Below are 19,006 nucleotides of genomic sequence, written 5' to 3'. Positions count from 1 at the left end.
TTCTCAAACTAGAAAGGAAGAGGAATCAAAGTTTTAAAATCTGTATGCAAACGTAAAAACTACCTTCTAAGCCGAAATGACATTCTCTGTCAGAAGTAACAATATAAAAGTCTTAAATTTTGTGTACACGGCTCTAAGATATTGTTAGATAGATGTTACATGGACTTCAGAGGACGTTTTTAGTAAGTGTGCTTTTTTCCGAAGAAAAGGACATATTAAATTGGTTTTCTCTCCTCAAATCCCTTATACGTAAATATGAAATTCCGAGTTGTCCCATCAGTCTGTTCATTCTTGTCGAGCACTCAAGGGTCCTTCCCGTTTGCACTGTATGGGACAGTTTTGTTGGAGGGGGGTTTGAGTTTGAGCAGGCTTGAGCAGTTCGGCTGCTTGGTTGGCTGTAAGGTTCTAGCATAGGGTGAATACCAGTCCCTTTCAAACACATCCTTAAGCTGCTTAATGATACTTGTGTCGTTGCTCACGTCTGCTTGGTTGATAACAAGGCCTGTGCCGGCATTCTGGGTAAAATCATTCCCTACCCAATCAAAATTTCCTGCAAAGAAACAAAGGAAATCATGGTGAGGAGTTAACAGCTACTGAGGAATATTCCCGATATAATGAAATACAGAGCAGATTTTATTTTAAAAATAAGTAAATAAAATAAACACCCAGGAACAATGGCAGGGAGACCGAATTGTGTTGACAGCTCAGGGGGAAAAAAAAAAATTCCAAGAAGCTTTACATATGGTATATTAATATTTGCATATTATTTTGGCATTTTCTGCAGCTTTGCTCAGCTTGAAGCTCAAAACAAGGAATCTGGTGTTCCATTTTTGTAAATGTTATTTCTTATTGACATTCACAAGACACACTAAATACAGCAACATTTAAAATATATAGGAATACACTTAAAAATCCTGTGAACAATTACTACCTTCTCAAAGAGACAACATCTAATCCATATGTACAAATGAGGGATTCTAATTATAGTGGTCAAAAGCTTCTATATCAAAGAGAAGGCTGAAGTGGGAGAAGCAGCATCAGCTCTGACTGAATATACAAAACTTGCTTGCTCAGGTTATAGATCATTTTTCAGTCAGGAGATCAGGCTCCTTGGCTTAGGAGTCTGGGCAGTGGCTGTGTGAGCAGATTCCCAGGTACGACTGCTGGCGTCTGCTCCAGGACAGTCTCATCATGGCTACCTCACTCACACGGAGCCCCAGATTCAAGGTCAATAAAAGGGCAAGACTACCCCCAAGGCCCATCACTCGTCTGTCACTTTGTCATACTGTGGTGGCTTGCATATTGCTGTGATGCTGGAAGCTATGACACAGGTGTTTCAAATACAACAGGGTCACCCACAGTGAACAGGTTTCAGCAGAGCTTCCAGACTATGAGAGATTAGGAAGAAAGGCCTTGTGATCTACTCCAAAAATTAACCAATGAAAACTCTATGGATCACAACAGAATATTGTCTGATATAGTCCTGGAAGATGAGTGTCTTAGGTTGGAAGGCACTCAAAATACAGAGTGGCTGCAACAATGGACTCAAGCACACCAAGAATCATCATGAAGATGGCAGAATTGGGCAACATTCCATTCTGTTGTACCTGGGGTCGCCATGAGTTAAAGTCAACTTGATGGTGACCATCAACAACAAAGCCTGGGGATACCCACAGCTAATCTCCTGACTTTGGTACCCAAGAGAGGAAGGGGATCCAGCAGAACAAAGGATTCCCCTCAGGAGAGTGTAGTACAGTTTATTTCTTTCATCTTCTTTGTCCTTTATTTAACACATATTTCTGAGTGCCTACTGTGACCAGGTACTATACAAGGAGTCAGAGGCTATGGCCTGTGGGAATGCTCAGGGCCAGGTTAATGCAGACTTGGGCCACTACCCTTGGGACTGGTAGCAATTGCATAGTGAGAGTTATTCAGGAGCCCGATGGCAGACAGCATCATCTACTCATTCCAGAAACAAAAGACTCCTGAGGTCTTGAATGCCTTCCAGGGACTTTTGGACAAGGCACTAAAATTCCATCCCTGTAGCTAAATGCCAGGCGCCCTACCAAGGGCAGTAAATACTTTATTGCATTATATTATCTCATGCAATATTCACTATAATCCTATGAGGTAGTCATACTAACTCCATTTTACTAATGAGGAAATTAAGACCTGGAAAGGTTAAGTAATTCGTTCAAGGTAATGATAAAAAGTACAGAGCTGAAGTTCAAAGCCAGGTTGGACTCCACAGCCCTACTTTATGCTTCTGTCCCCTATCACCTCTGAGCATGAAGGCTCCTTTGTGTTACTGATTGTGGCTTCCACCCTGGACTATACTTATCACCCCCAGGGCAGGAGCACTGCAACCACAATGAAATCTCTGGCCCATTCATTCAGGGACCACATTCTCTGAAGGAAACTTACATAGAAACATGCTTTTGGGGGCAGCGCAGGAGGGGAAAAAGATGAAGGAGAGAAGTGGCAAGATTTTGAAGCAGTAGTCTTTGAACTCAGCTTTTTCCCTTCAATACAATGGATGGAGCCAGGATCCTGTGTCTTTACTGGTCCTCAAAAACTTTAATTAGGTTCTTCTCAGTAATTATCCACCACCCGTCTGTCATTTTGTCATACTGTGGTGGCTTGCATGTTGCATAATGCTGGAAGCTATGCCAATGGTGTTTCAAATACCAGCAGGGTCACCTTCAGTGGAGCTCTTAGACTAAGACAGACTAGGAAGAGAGGTCTGATAATCTGCTTCCGAAAATTAGTCAGTGAACACCTTATGGATCACAACAGAATGTTATCCTATGTAGACATGTCATCAGGAAAGACCAATCGCTCGAAAAGAACATTCTGTTTGGTAGAAAACCAACCAAGACAAGAAAACCCTCGATGAGATAAATTAACACAATAGCCACTATGATGGACTCAAACATACCAATGATCATGAAGATGGTGCAGGACCGGGCCACATTTTGTTTATTCTGTTGTACGTAAGGTTGCTATGAGTCGGACCTGACTCAACAGCAACTTAGAACCACCGACAGTGAATGATGGCTCTTCTCTGATTTCATAGGTCCACAGAGGAATTCCTATACCAGTGCGACTATTTTTTCCTACCTCTCATTTTCTAACAGTTTGGCTAAACATCAAAATCACATATATATGCTTCAGTGTTTTTGTAATTTGGATGCAGTTTTTTCACCCAGCTTCTTTGAGACTGCCACTTTGGCTTCCAAAATGCCTTTGGAGGCTCCAGATGCCCGGAGAACTCTAGCATCACCCTCAAGAACAGAAAAATGAGGGTAGCGGATGAGCTTGCTTGGAAGGTGTGAAATGGGCCTTTGAGGGCCATCATTAACTTAACACCCCTTGTCAGACTGTAAAGAATTCCGACAATCATGCAGACAAGTTTGCCAGGCCTGACTCAATATACTATGGAGAATTCAAAATTAGAGAGATGGTCCTGGTTTGGGGATTCCCCTGTAAGTCTTGTGAAAACTCAATGAAGCTTTAATTCCATGCAAGGTCTAGCACACGGCTTTCTTAATTCAGCGTTCTCAGCAAGTGTCTGAGTGAAGACTCAAGAGATTTCTACAACATGCTGGTAATTATTTACATTATTAATGACTTTCCTCTCTTGATGCTCTTCGAATAATTTTATAGTGGTACTATGCTTCACTCTGGGCAATTAATGTTTCGCTAAAATGTTATGTGTAAAATAAACTCATTTAAAAAAACGCTATATAGGGAAGAGGAAGGGAAAGAGAGCAAGGAATCGTTTTTTTTTCTAAGAATCTAGATAGATCAGAAAAGGTGTTAGGAGCTTCTCATACGGTATCACATTTAATCCCCATACCACTACCAATGGTGGGTGCTATTATACCCACTTTACAGATAAGGAAACAGAGGCTCCGGGAGATTTTGTGACTTCGAGCCATCTTCCATTTTCTAAGTGTCAGTGCTGGAATTTAAATCTAGGCTTGTCTGACTCCAAAAATTATTTAATTCCCCAAAGAGCATTTAGATATGTGTACAAGCCTTTGCTGAATGTATACACAACACCTTACTTTAAATCCACATGTGAACTACTGAGATTTAAGCCCCTCAGTCCTACTGTGTCTGAAACCTGCTCTATCCCTGGGTTTCCCAATATTTGAGCCAAGTTTCCTGTTTGGGTTAGATAACTTTGATATTTGTTGTTGTTGTTTGTAATATGCTTAAAAAGAAGCAGATTCTTCTCTATTTTCCACCTGTTGATGAACATGAGAGAATCCAAATAACCACATCTTGGGTCACTGAGAGGGAAAACAGGAATAAAATAATATTCTCATCTTCTAGAACAACTGAAATGAATAAAAATATTCTAATACTCTATTCTACTAACGTGATGCCATAACTATTAAAAATGGAAAGAGACAGAACATCTTCACACCGAGACAGAAGTTAATAGCCCTCCACGTGTCCAATGGCAGTACATACCGAAGAGCTGGAAGGGTGAGGGGTCTGGGCGTCTGGGTTCTAGACCTAGCTCCTTTATCCCTTATGTTTGCATGTCTCAGTCGCTTATGTCTTAGGGCCCATGTTTCCCCATTTCTAAACTGCAGATGATAAAAGCTGCCCTCCCTATTGGCAATGTTGTTAAGAGAACCAAATAAGATAAAGTGCTCTACAAAGTTAAGTGCACCCTAAAAACGTAAGAGGATATACTTTTTTCCTTACTGAATTTTGGGGAAAAAATTGATACTGATTCCACAGTCCTACATTCCACACTCCTGTGTTTTTCTTTTCTGTTTTGAGGTGGCCCCTTAATCCGTACAGTGTAATAATAATGCTGCCATTTTCTGATTTATGCACCTTCTTTTTATGGATAATAATAATGTGACCATACTAGTTAAGGAGTTACCATGGACCCATATATCATGGGAAATTAGAGTAGGTTTTATAGATTGGTAAATCAGTATGTCTCATTTTTGCATCTGGAGCTTTATTTCCTTAATAAAATAATAAAATAAAATAAAATAAAATAGCTAACATTAATTGGGTATTATCTCTGTGCTGTTAGGCACTGGTGATCCAATGTAGAATTCTTGCCTTCCACGTGGAAGACCTGGATTTGATTCCCAGTCAACGCACCTTGAGTGCAGTCACCACCCTTCTGTCAATGGAGGCTTATATGCTTCTATGATGCTGAACAGGTTTCAGCAGAGATCCCAGACTGGGACAGAGTAGGAAGAAGGGCCTGCTGATTGACGTCTGAAGCTCGGGCAATGAAAACCTCATGGATCACAACAGTCCAACCCCAACCGATCATAAGGATGGCACAGGACCAGCAGCATTTTGTTTTGTTGTGCATAGGGTCACCATGAGTTGGGCCAACTGGACAGATGGCAACTAACAACAACAATCTCTGTGCTAGGTGTTTTAATTGTACAAGGTACTTTGTATATAATATCCTATTTAAATTTCACCCACTAAAGTAGAAAGTACTATTAGCCCCATTTTACAGATGAGGGAAGTAAGGCTTAGACAGCCTAAGTATATCACCCAAAGTTAGACATTTGGAAAATGGCAGAGGTGGGACTATTGCCCAGGCCATGGTAGAGCTGTCACTGAACCACTCCACTGGAAACCTTCCATACTCCGGACAGCCTGGCCCATGGAATAGGGCAACAAGAGCCGTGCTGGTTCTGGTGCCAGGACTCACCTTGAATGAGTCATTCAACTCCTCACCTGTCAAATGAGGCCAATGGACCAGAAACTTTCTGCAAAACATTTATCCAAATACATCTTATATGAAATCCCAGCATATAAATCAGGCAATAGAGGAAATGTTTGGTGGAAGAGCTCTCTGCCCTCACACCCCTGTTTCCTGACCTCGGGGTCTCCCCAACTCACCAGCAGTGGCTCCCAGGCATGGCTGTCTTACCATGGGATATTGAAGAGCACAGGATGATCCCCACTCAACTGGATGATCTCTAAGAAGCCTTACGTAAAGCCCGACACTTACCAATATAAGCTGCTCCATCAGTCACCATGTACTTGTTGCGATTTAATTTAGGAAAGGTGTTGTTCCTTTGTTCTTTTGTAGCACAAGCATTCTCTCTTTCCAGATCAAAAAATTTCTGTAAGACAATGGAAAATAAAGCGGGTGAATGGAGAATGTTTTCGATCTTGTTCAAAAGCACAAAAGAGGGCATTATCCAAATATCAACAACAGACCTCATATTGAGTTGTTATAAAACCATCTTGTGACTCCATATAAAACCATATAGATGAAGCTATTTTCTCTCTCAAAGCTATATAGGCAACAAGAGGGAAAATTAGCATGCTCAACTAGGTCTATAATTAACACTTTGAAGCTACAAAATGAACACAAAATTCATTCTTTCAACAGGGCGAGGACCAGAAGGTTGTTTAATTCTAATTGTCTTATTCATTAGGGTGTACTGGCATTTGAAGTCTGCCTCAGGGTGCTTTCTGTGGAGCTTGCCAATGAACTGAATGAATATTCTTACATGTTGCATACATTATAAGAAGCAGCAGGCCCATCTCAATGACTAGCTGATTAAACTGGGGATTTGCAAAGGTCAATGGAGATTTTGCCAAGGGAACAAATACTTTCCTTCTAAACACCTAGGTCTATAAGCTCTTCTAATAGGCAACTAAAACAAATCACAACTTAAAGCCAAGAATCCTGAATTTCAACTTTAATGTGGTTCAAAGAGCAGCATTCCATTTCACCCAGGGCCAGGGTTGGAGAGATAAGGGAAAGGAAACGAGAGCTAGAGTAGCTAGTCTACTTAATTTGCATAGTGGTTAAGTGCTATGGCTGCTAACCAAAAGCTCGGCAGTTCCAATCCGCCAGGCGCTCCTTGGAAACTCTACAGGGCAGTTCTACTCTGCCCTATAGGGTCACTATGAGTTGGAATCGACTCAGTGGTGAGGTTTGGTTTTTTGGTAGATAAGGCTGGGAGTCCCTGGGTGGTGCAAACAGTGCTTGGCTGCTAACTGAAAGGTTGGAGGTTCAAGTCTACCAAAAGGCCTGGCCGTCTACTTCCAGAAAATCAGCCATTGAAAACTCAGTGGGGTACAGTTCTACTAATTCTACTCTGACACAAATGGGGCTGCCTTGAATTGAAGCTGATTCGATGGCAACTGTTTCAGGTGAGGCCGGAAGTGTGACTGAGATCCCAGGAGCCAGTCAGAGGCAAGGGGCTCAGGAAAACATCGGAAAATGTTCAATATTTTTAGAACTTCATGGAATCTATCTGGAATGTCTTATAGCTGTGGAACCATGTGTTTGAAAGAAATAAGAGGCAGAGAGAAAAACGTGATGATACCTAGAAATGCAGAAATCATTCACAGTTTTAAAACTGTTCAAATCTGGTTTTGGAAATAATGAAATCGACCTTCCCCCCAGGAGTGGGGTAGGGTGATAAACTAGGTGATCACTGAGGCCCTTCTGGTCCTGAAAATTGTATTTTGATTTTTTGAGGAACCCTTGAGGTCAGTGGTGCACAGGCCACAATCTACCATCCAGAACTGTCTATTCTGCTACACAGAGGAACATTCTCCCACGGGCATGTTGCCATTGTTATAGGTTTACATCTCCTGCAAAATCTGTGTCAGTTTGGAGGGTACACATGTAGCCTGTGTGGACTACTGAAATTGGCTTAATAGCCAGGGGATGTTCTTAAATCATAATTATATATTCATGAGGACATGTGAGTACTAAGAGCACCAAGACTCAGTAACAGCTTTTAGCCACCTCACTTGGGTATTCTATTTATTACAAACCATGTCCAGTCCTTTGACTATTTCCTTGTGAGGAAGGTATTATTGTGGAAGAAGGATGAACTTAAAAAAGAAAATCGTAATTAAAGGACTAAGACAAGTGCCTTGATCATCTAGTGCTACTATAGTAGAAATACCACAAGTGGATGTCTTTAACAAAGAGTAATTTATTCTCTCACAGTCCAGTAGGCTACAAGTCCAAATTCAGGGCATCAGCTCCAGAGGAAGGCTTTCTCTCTCTCTGTTGGCTTTGGAGGAAGGTTCTTCCCATCAATCTTCCCCTGACCAGGAGCTTTGCTACATAGGAACCCCAGGTCAAAAGGATGAGCTCTGCTCCTGGCACTGCTTTCCTGGTGGTATGAGGTCTCCATGTCTCTCTGCTCACTTCTATATCTCAAAAGAAATTGCCTTAAGACACTATCTAATCTTATAGATCTCATCAATATAAGTGCCACTAGTCCATTGCAATACATCACAGTGACAGGATTTACAACACACAGGGAAATTACATCAGATGACAAAATGGTAGACAATCATACAATACTGGGAATCATGACCTAGCCAAGCTGACAGATATTTTGGGGGGACACAGTTCAATCCATGACAGTGAGCCTGACCCAAGCCATGGTATTGTCAATCGCCTCATATACATTTGAAAGCTAGACAATGAATAAGGAAGACTGAAGAAGAATTGATGCTTTTGAATCATGGTGTTGGTGAAGAATATCGAATATACAATAGACTGCCAGAAGAACAAGCAAATCTGTCTTGGTGGAAGTACAGCCAGAATGCTCCTTAAAAGGAAGGATGGCGAGATTTTGTCTTACATTCTTTGGACATGTTATCAGGGGGGACCAGACCCTGGTGAAGGACAGCATGCTCGGTAGAGGGTCAGTGAAAAAGAGGAAGTCCCTCAACGAGATAGACTGACACAGCGGCTACAACAATGGGCTTAAACAGCTTAAACAGCTGTGAGGGTGGTACAGGCCTGGGCAGTGTTTCATTCTGTTGTACACTGGGTTGTGTTTCCGTACATAGGATCGCTATGAGCGGCAACTGACACTACAGCACCTAGCAATAAAAAAGTCAGGAACAGAATGATAGTTTGCGGCTTTGGTGAGAATCCATTTGCCCTAGAAAGTCAAATATGGCCCCAAAGGAGGGAAACAGCTTTATTTGGGGAATGGAAATGACAGCTGAAATCACATGTTATTCACTGACACGTTTTTAGATACCAGGTGTAGGTGACTGCAGACAAAGGCATTTTCAAAGTGATTTCTTAATTTATGAAAAAAATAAGAACCCAGCTAACCAGGAGAGCCTTGTGAGTTGCACAGCCTTTTTTCATGAAGCACCTGGAGGATACAACCCACACCAGGGCAGGCCCTGCCCACCCCTGTGAGGACAGAGATTCGCTGCGTAGCCCCTAGGCCTTCTTGCTGTGGAGGCTCCTGAAGATAAGCTGTGTGCAGGGTCCCCACAGCCCCCTTTTAGAAATTATTATTATTTTTAATTGTACTTTAGATGAAGGTTTACAGAACAAACTAGTTTCTCATTAAACAGTTAGTATACATATTGTTTTATGACACTGGTTAACCACCCCATGACATGTCAACACTCTCCCTTCTCAACCTTGTTGTTAGGTGCTGTTGAGTCACTTCTGACTCACAGTGACCCTCTGTAGAACAGATCAAAACACTGCGGGGTCCTGTACCACGCCCACAATCATTGTAATGCTTGAGCCCACTGTTGCAGCCACCGTGTCAAGCCATCTCCTTGAGGGTCTTCCCCTTTTTCATTGACCCTGTACTTTACCAAGCATGATGTGCTTCTCCAGGGACTTGAGAAACAAAAGAGGAGAAGGCCAAGATATTTAGTGGACTGTGGGGAGCACTCCCATCTGTTACTTGGTTTCTACCCTTTTGGGCCCCCTAGTTGCTATACTTCTACTTCTGACTTTTGGGCCTTGTCTCCTCAAGCTTCCGATAAAGTTTGTGTCCTCTAGGTTACAATAATTCCAAGATGATGCAGGATTTTCAGCCCATCCCTGAAAGTGAGACCACCAGTCCTTACAAAACTTTAGACCAGATAGGGAGAGATTTCTACTCTCTTAGGCTGGACAGTACCCATTTGCCAGCATGAAGAAGTTACAGAAGAGACCTTCACCCACGTTCCCTTTAAGAATAAAGAGTATTAAATCTCTCAGGGGGATTGAGACAGATAGGGTTAACTGTGCTGGTGGAACAAAAGAGCTTTCAAAAAGATTACCATCTAGAAGTTGGGTAAACAGAAACCCACCCTGTCAACATAAGATAGGATTGGGGCAGCCCATGAATTACTATCTCTTTCTTAGTGTCTTTCTAGTCCCCTCTTCCTTTGCAGGCTTCATATGCACAAAGGAGCAGAGTGTGACTGCTGTTTGACCTTCCTTAGCCCTCCAAAGATGGCGATGTAGTGCCGAAGAGCAAGTGTGTGCGCGCTATATCCAATAATAAGTGATGCCAAGGGCTGCCTAGAGGACTCCATCCTGAATATCAGCGGGTTCCATCTTAGATTCCAGATGCTCGCACAACCTAATTAACATACACCGCCATTCTGAGAAGTACCCACACCTTGAAAGAAGCCCACTAAATATTCATTACTCTATTGTCTCCACTGAACCCATATAAGCCCTAGCCTTGCTTCCCTTTTCAAGTCAGTCTTAGATTCCCCTGACTCCTTTTGCTTGACTCAAGCGAAATAAAGCTTGCTGAAGATAAAGTTTGTCTTTTGCGTGTATTCTTACTCGGGAAAAGACAAGGACGCTTTGTGTTAGATTGGCAATTGGTAACAGGCTAATCTCTCCTGACAACATGTCCAAAGTACATAAGATGTAGTCTCGCCATCCTTGCTTCTAAGGAGCATTCTGGTTGTGCTTCTTCCAAGGCAGATTTGTTTGTTCTTTTGGCAGTCCGTGGTATATTCAATATTCTTCGCCAATACCACAATTCAAAGGCATGAATTCTTCTGTCTTCCTTATTCATTGTCCAGCTTTTGCATGCATCTTAGTTACAGTTTGTTGAACAATATGGCTGTGCTTAGACAAGTCCAGGTAAGTCCAGGCTATGTTCAGAGAAGTCTGAGCAAGCCCACAGAGGGTCCGAGAAAACAATCTCTGCCAGAATGTGGCTATGCCTAGGCAAGTCCAAGCAAGGCCAGGCAAGTCCAGGGAGGGTCAACCAGTCAGAATCTTGCTGAGAAGTTCCTGCTTTTTGACTATAAATATCTCTCGTCAGCTCCAGCAAACTAGTGGATGTGTTGACAGCTTTTTGACCCTATGTTTCCTAATTCACATATTGTTTTCTCCCTCAATAAAACGCTTTGTTTTTTCTTTAAGCAGACTCTGATTTGTGCTGTACCACAGGAGATTATTAAGAACATGCTAGAAATCTCATTTTCAATGGGATTTATTGAAGTCCCAAATTCCTACATAGAATTATAAGGTGAAATCCTGTCCCTGAAAAATTAAGCATCTCATGTTGTCTACCGGGTGGCACAAAGGATTACGCGTTCTGCAGTGGAAAGCCCTGGTGGCACAGTGGTTAAGAGCGCAGCTGCTAACCAAAGGGTCGGCAGTTCGAATCCACCAGCTGCTCTTTGGAAGCCCTATGGGGCAGTTCTACTCTGACCTATAGGGTCACTATGAGCCAGAATTGACTCAACAGCAATGGGTTATGGAAAGGTGGGTGGTTCAAGTCTGCTCAGAGGCACCTCAGAAGAAAGTCCTCGTGATCTATTTCCAAAAGATCACAGCTATTGAAAACCCTGTGGAGCACAGTTCTACCCTGACACACAGGGAGTTGCCATGAGTCTGAGCTGACTTGACGGCAACTGGTTTGGTTTCTGGCATGTTGTTCGTTTACATAGTATTACATAACAACAACAACAACAACAAAAAACCCAAACCCATTGCCATTGGGTTGATTCCAACTCATAGCGACCCTATAGGACAGGGTAGAACTGCCCCATAAAGTTTCCAGGGAGCACCTGGTGAATTCAAACGGCCGACATTTTGGTTAGCAGCCATAGCACTTGACCACTACGCCACCAGGAGGCATAATCACTACGCCACCAGGAGGCATACATATACCCAAATAATTCTCAACTACGACTTGCCTTCAAATTCTATGAATGTAAATTCACAACTAAGTGAGGATCTTAACAAACACCAAAACTTTAAATGAAATGTGAGAAAATGAATGAGTGCATAAAATGATAATATGAAACTATATTTTAAAATATTTTTCACTGCCAAAGATTGTTATTGGAAGTTCACATGTACGTATATACTGCTTTCACAGGCGTACAAGGAAATAGACATTTTATTCAATAGCACAGTAAATATAATACTTACAACTTTCAAACTGCAGTTGGCTATTTCAGTGCAAATAGCTTTAAGAGATGAAATAAAGTTAAATGTAAGGGGATCAGTTTCCTTCCAGAAGCTTATAAGGAGTCGAACTTTAACGCTTCGCAAAACTAACGCTTCTCTTATTTTCCCATCCAAATCTGGCCAATAAGTCCTGCAGAAATAACATACACATAGACAAAAATAAAGAAAATTAGTTTGGGAAAGAAACGTACTATCCTGCAGAGAAAATGTATATTAATCAGGTCATTACTTTGTTCTGTAAGATGTAAACAGCCTTGTAGGATATGTTGAAAAAATGGCTCCCGGAGAGGGAGACCCGCCCTGCCTAAAGCGAGGGCTCCCACCACCAGCACCGCTGCCTGGTGCTAGGGTGCATGCAGACTGACTGCCACCGTGTGCCACCTTCACTACACCTCCAACCTGGGCCTCAGTTTCTACGTGCATTAAGAATTAACTTTCCAACAGAATTCCTGTTCACCAGCTCTGACCCAAATGCCACTCCAATCTCTCTTCTTCTGTAACTGCCTCAAAACAAGCCTCTGCTCTGATTACCTGAGCTCTCATATGCTCTTAGCTCCAGACCGTCCATAGCCTCCTCTCTCCTGACCAAGCCTCCCACTACTCCCCCGCCTCCTATCCTTTCTGCTGGGCAACTGGCATTCTCCACCAGGTGAATCTTTTCCCCGTAAGCTCAGTTTCTTTCATGAATCCTCCTTTAGCCTTTTGCCTTAACTAAATCCTGGTTCTTCCCTAAGGCCATGGCTTCTCCTCATGTCCTTCCATGTGTTTTCTACCACAACCCACCCAGCTGGTTTAGGATGTAGGGTCAGCTTTCTCCCATGCCCACACAATGTCATTCCAGAATTGTCCCTTAATTCTCATGTTAAAAAAACAAAAATCTTATATATATATATATTTTTTACCACAATAAAAAAAAAAATACCAAAAAACAAAACCAAAAACAACTTTCCTATCTTAGTCCCAACCTTTAAATCCCTCCCCTTCAACACTGTCATTTGCAGAACTCCTTTTTTACCTTCACACATCCCTGAAAGATTTTGGCCTTTGGCACCCAGCATTTATCTCCACTCAAACCTAGCCCTCATTTGGGGAAATTCACTGCTTTGACTAATGGTATATCATTAACAACCTTGGCCTGTAGGCTCGCTATGAGTTGGAATCAACTCAATGGCAACGGGTTTGGGATTTTTTTTTTTGGCAGTCGCATAGTCACTACACCTCCAAAGGTCTCCTCTTTCTATCTGACCTTGGCCTCCTACCTTTAGGGTCTCTCATACTCTTGCTCAGGCTAAACCTACTCTTTGACCCACGAAGGCCCCAGATCCAGCATCCCTACATTTTCACCTGATTCATCATCTCTGGCTTGGCCGGATCCCAGCTCTGATCCATCTCCATCTTCCTCTAGCTCTTGGCAAACGTAAATCCTGTTTCAGTGCTATAATTCCCGGTGCCTCATTAATTTCTCTACCCAAAAAGCTGAGGACTACTGGAAAGAATAATCTCAGCACTGTACAGACTTAAACCACAACCAAATCAAACCCATTGTAGTGGAGTCGATTCCGATTCATAGCGACCCTATAGGATACAGTAGAACCACCCTACAGAGTTTCCAAGGCTGTAAATCTTTATGGAAGCAGACTGCCACATCTTTCTCCCGAGGAACAGCTGGAGGGTTTAAACCACCGACCTTTCAGACAGCAGGCACATGCTTAACCACTGCACCACCAGGACCCCTTGTGCAGACTTTCAAAGCCAAAAACCAAACCCATTGCCTTTTGAGTTGATTTTGACTCACGGCGACCTTATACGACAGAACAGAACTGCCCCATAGGTTTCCAAGGAGAGGCTGGTGGATTTGAACTGCCAACTTTTTGGTTAGCAGCCGAACTAGTCTTAGGCAAACACAAATGCATTCTGGGCCCTCAACTCCATTGGCAATATCTTGTGTTTTGGCCAGTTCCAGCTCCTGTACCTTTCTGTAATTATTTCAAATTTTACCCTACTCCAGAGCACTTCGTTTCTTCCTTCATTCATGAGATGGAGGCTATTAGTCATGGTCTTCCTCAGCTCTCTACCGTGTATGTCCACACAGCTGCATCCCCTTTCCTTCCACCTCAGAGGATAAGGCATCCTTCTCAAGGTCATGCCCAAAGCTGCCCTGAAATTTCCCCAGGCTGTCCTCTTGACCTCATAGTGTCCTGTTGCCTCTGGAACTCCATTGGGTAGCCATTTCTTCTTAAAAATACCTTCAACTTTTCCCTCTGAGCTTTCCCTTTGCTGGAAAAAAAAAATTTAAGTCTCTCCCATTCAGAGAACCCTGTTTTGACTCTGCATTGCCTTGTGGCTGGTACACAATTTCTCTATTTCTCTCCTCTTTCCAAATAAACTTCTTGGTAGTGGAGTCTATAACCTCTGACTTGAGTTCATCGCTTCTCATTCACCACTCAGTCCACTGACCCCAGCCTCCGGACCGTCGTTCTGCTGCAAATCTTTTAGTCAAACCCATTAGTGATACCCCAACTGACAAATCTAACGGACGTCATTCAGTTCTTATTTTATTGTTAGATTTGGCTACATGTGTTGATGGTTCTTTTCTTCTTCTTTTTTTAAATAATTAAAAAAAATTTCTTGTTGTTATTGTTGGAAATATAAACAGGAGAACTCACAGCAATTCAACAATTTCTGCGTCTACAATTCAGTGACATTGATTACATTCTTCAAGTTTTGTAGCCATTCTCATCCTTCTTTTCTGAGTTGTTTCTCTCCCATTAACAGGGTAAATTTGCTGCCCCCTAAATTTCCTATCTAATATTTCAAGTTGCTGTTCACAATTTGATTCATATAGATAGATTTTAAAACAGCTCAATCCTCAAGGCAGACATTCTTCACTAGGTAAGCTAGATATTGTTTGGTCTTGAGAAGACTTCAGCTCAGGGGATATTTTTGGTTTAAGGTTTTTCTTAAAAATCAATTCCATTCGTTTCTAGGACTCTGTAGTTTACTGTTCTGCCCCTGATCTGATGGACTGCTCCTTTATCTGTCGTAAGCTCTCTTCCCTAAATATCAATGCTTCTTTAAGATTCTATCATCATCTTGCTGTTCTTTCACTCTACATGCCATCTCCATGAGCGGCTTCAACTACATACTGGGCTTCAACTGTCATCTATATTCTTAATAAAACCCGTTGCCATCAAGTGCAACTCATAGTGACCCTATAGGACAGAGTAGAACTGCTTCATAGGGTCTCCAAGGGGCTGCTGGTGGGTTTAAACTGCCTACATTTTGGTTAGCAGCTGAGCTCTTAATCACTACGCCACCAGGGCTCTCTATATTTTTAAGTACTCCAAATTCATATCCCTTGGCTAACCCCCTTTAGAATTCATTCTGGATATCTCCCTGGATCATCATGTAGCCTTCAGTATTTGTTTAGCCTTCATCATCATCTAATGACCTGAAGTAAAAACCTGGGAATCGTTCCTGTATTTGTTCTCCCTTTTACCAGTCACCATATACCTCAACAATATTCCTGGAATATGCTCCCTTATGCCATCCTTCCTAGTATTGCCCTATCTACCAACCTACTAACCAACCAGTTGCCATGGAGTCGATTCTGACTCATGGCAACTCCATGTGTCTCAGAGTAGTACTGTGCTCCATAGAGTTTTCAATGGCTGATTTTTTGGGAGTAGATTGCCAGGCCTTTTTTCTGAGGTGCCTCTGAGTGGACTCAAACCTCCAACCTTTCACTTAGCAGCTGAAGTTCATTAACCGTTTGTAGCACCCAGGGACTCCCTAGCCAAAAAAAACCAAAAACCCATCACCGTCGAGTTGATTCCAACTCATAGTGGCCGTCGAGTCGATTCCGACTAATAGCGACCCTATAGGACAGATTAGAACTGCCCCATAGAGTTTCCAAGGAGTGCCTGGTGGATCTGAACTGCCAATCTTTTGGTTAGCAGCTGTAGCTCTTAACCACTACGCCACCAGCATAATTCGTTTCTCCACCTCCAATCTTGCTCCTGTAAAGTTCATCCTCCACCATCTCCAAGGCAATCCTTCTAAAAGCAGATCTCGTCATGTCATTCCTTTGATTAAAAAAGAGCGGAGGCTCCCGAAGCCACAGAATTCCCTAGGAGTCAGCGCCCTCAGATCCTGCCTTGCCCACCTCTCTGGCCTGATCTCTCTCCACCTGGCCTTGGGCTCTCTGTTCTAGCACTGAACTTGTCACAGCTCCTAGCGCTTGTTGGCTATTTTTTTCTCCATTTGAGACTTTGCTCTTGTGTCACTTGTACCTGGAAAACTCTCACTCACTTGGTTTCAGCTGTCATTTATATTCTCATCCTTTTTCTAATTCCTGCATACTTTAAAATGTAATTCAGGTGGTTTCTCCTCCGGTGATCTGAAATTGTGTCACAGGTGCCCTTTCTCTGAGCCTTTATAACGTTCTATACATACAGCTGTTGTTTTATACTCCCCACTGTGTTATAATAATCTATTTTTTGTCTATTATTCCTTCTTAGATTGAGCTCTTCATGCTGTAATCATTATTGTACAATGTTCAATAAATATTTGTTGAATGAATACATAAATAGGAAATATTAATACCCTAAAGACTAATCAACCTGTATTTTTTATTAGTCCTTCACAGGTTTACTGATTTTCTTCTGAGAGATACATTTCATGTGACTGAAGAAATAATGAACAGTCCCCAAATTGAGACTTAAATAATTAAGTGAATGGCTTAAAGAAACACAGCCTGACTGCTATATTAGAAGAACTAAAATAGACCTTCTGATTTTTTTTTTTTTTAATTGCGGGATTTATGTAGCCACATATCACTGTTTCATTCACTTCTTGTTGCTTTAAAAAGTAGAAGCGATGCCTCACACTATAGCTAAATGATGGTATGTAACTACATCTATGCTATTTTTAAGTGCTGTCGAATAGATTTAGACTCATATCAACCCCATGTGACACAGTAGAGCTCCCCTAGGGTGTTTTCTAGGCTGTAACCTTTACAGGAGCAGATATCCAGGTCTTTCTGTCACGAAGCCACTGGGTGGGTTCGAACCACCAGCCTTTTGGTTAGCAGCCAAGAGCTTAACCATTGCAACACCAGGACTCCTTTATCTATATCCACATCCATAATCTTATCCATATCCATTTTCATACCCATATCCATATTATATTTATGTATTTAAATATATTAAATATTGAAAAGTATACATATATTTACATGTTGTCAACCATTTGTAATTTACGAGTATATAAATTATTTCCCTTTCATTGGAGAGTTTGGCAGTGTGTTAGACTAAAAATTAAATCTGTGGGATATTAATTCCATCAACACACTAAAATTTGATAATAATTTTACTTGTTTATTCAAGCTGAATTCACTCTCGAAAAACCTTTCCAGGATTATATAAACACAAATAGTCAATCTGACTTTTAAAAGCTTTTTCATTCATATGACTGATAAGACTTGAATTATAACCCGGGTGTTTGGACTATGCTTTACGTTTCTCAGAGGACTTTTCACTCAGAATGCTAAAGGGATTTATAGGTTTGAAATTTTAAAAATATGACGAAACAACTACTCTTTGAATAGCAGATGAAAGGGTAGATTAACAACTGAAATGTAAATTTTCATATAAGTCTCCAGTTCTTCAACATTGTTTTTTCTCACTTATAGATTTCTAAGATATTTTAGATCCTCCATATTAATTATTTTCCCTTAGACTCTGAGGGATCACGGGACTGTAAGAGTTCATGTGACTTCATGGAGCAAAAGTTTTTAATCATTCCTGAGAAATCTTCACCCCGTCCTAACATAAAACTTGATGAACTTGATCTCATTCTTCTTCTAAATAACAGGGAAATTATGTAAAACCTGTTAACGTTTCAAAATCTTTTCAAGGTGATAATGAACTCTAAAACTACATCTAAAACCAAACCAACTTAAAAAAAAAAAAAACTATATAAAAACTATTAAAAAAAAAAAACCCAACTATACATGAGGCAAATATAAAAAGGAGGGATAGAAAAGATAGAAAGTACATGGAAAAAAAATCATGGCTGTTCCAAGGATGCACGATATTTTAAAGTAAATAATAACGGTTACCTTGCAGCTTAAAATGATTTTTGACTCTATCATCAGCAGCAATCGCTTTCTGGGAGAAGCACTCTGTTTTGCAATCTCATAGCCATTTGCATAAAGAAGTTGTATATTATGCAAATATGGGGTTGGCAATATGAAAAATATTCAAGCAATATAGGGCATGCTTAATCATTTAACTGCAATAAATGGATGTTTTGAAATTATAGCTTTCCAAATTAAAAAGGTCTTGGTTGCAGTGCTGGAAATGTGCACTTTGAAAACTTTTCCTGGATTAAACTAATTGTTCACGATATTTATAACCACCCAAATCTCTACGTGCCTACCAAGAAGCAAAAGCAGGATTTTCCAAAGTTTGTCACAAATTCTGCTCCTAAATTTACTCCAAGTCTTTGCATGTTTAAACAATGATGACTTATTGAAAGAGCTCTCCATTTTTAAGACGCTCTCTTTCTCAGATACAGGGATGGATTGACTGAGGAGTCGACTAGATGGCAAAGGGTGTTTTATTATGGGTCTCCTTAGAGTTGAAAAGAAACTTTGAAAATTTATTATTTACTGAAGACTGACATGAATAAAGGGGTCCCTAGGTGGTGCAGTTAACATGCTCGGTTGTTAACTGAAAGGTTGATGGTTTGAGTCCATCTAGAGGTGCCTTCGAA

At 41.3% G+C, this 19,006-nt stretch overlaps 1 protein-coding gene across 1 annotated transcript in view; it reads right to left on the bottom strand.

Moving 5' to 3' along the window:
* Positions 1–282: 282 nt before the first annotated feature.
* The window catches only part of PLD5 (phospholipase D family member 5), a 420,765-nt gene continuing 402,041 nt past the window's right edge, over positions 283–19,006 (bottom strand). Inside the window, exons 8-10 of the mRNA XM_049868546.1 lie at positions 12,191–12,359; positions 6,011–6,125; positions 283–550 (exon numbers count right to left, since the gene is read on the bottom strand). Coding sequence (XP_049724503.1) covers positions 303–550; positions 6,011–6,125; positions 12,191–12,359 — 532 coding nt within the window. The 3' untranslated portion in view covers positions 283–302. The remainder of the gene's footprint in view (positions 551–6,010; positions 6,126–12,190; positions 12,360–19,006) is intronic.

Source organism: Elephas maximus, chromosome 24, assembly GCF_024166365.1.
Source record: "Elephas maximus indicus isolate mEleMax1 chromosome 24, mEleMax1 primary haplotype, whole genome shotgun sequence".
Classification (NCBI taxonomy): domain Eukaryota; kingdom Metazoa; phylum Chordata; class Mammalia; order Proboscidea; family Elephantidae; genus Elephas; species Elephas maximus.
The sequence above is the reverse complement of the archived record's forward strand: the minus strand, read 5'-3'. Positions and strand labels throughout refer to the sequence as shown.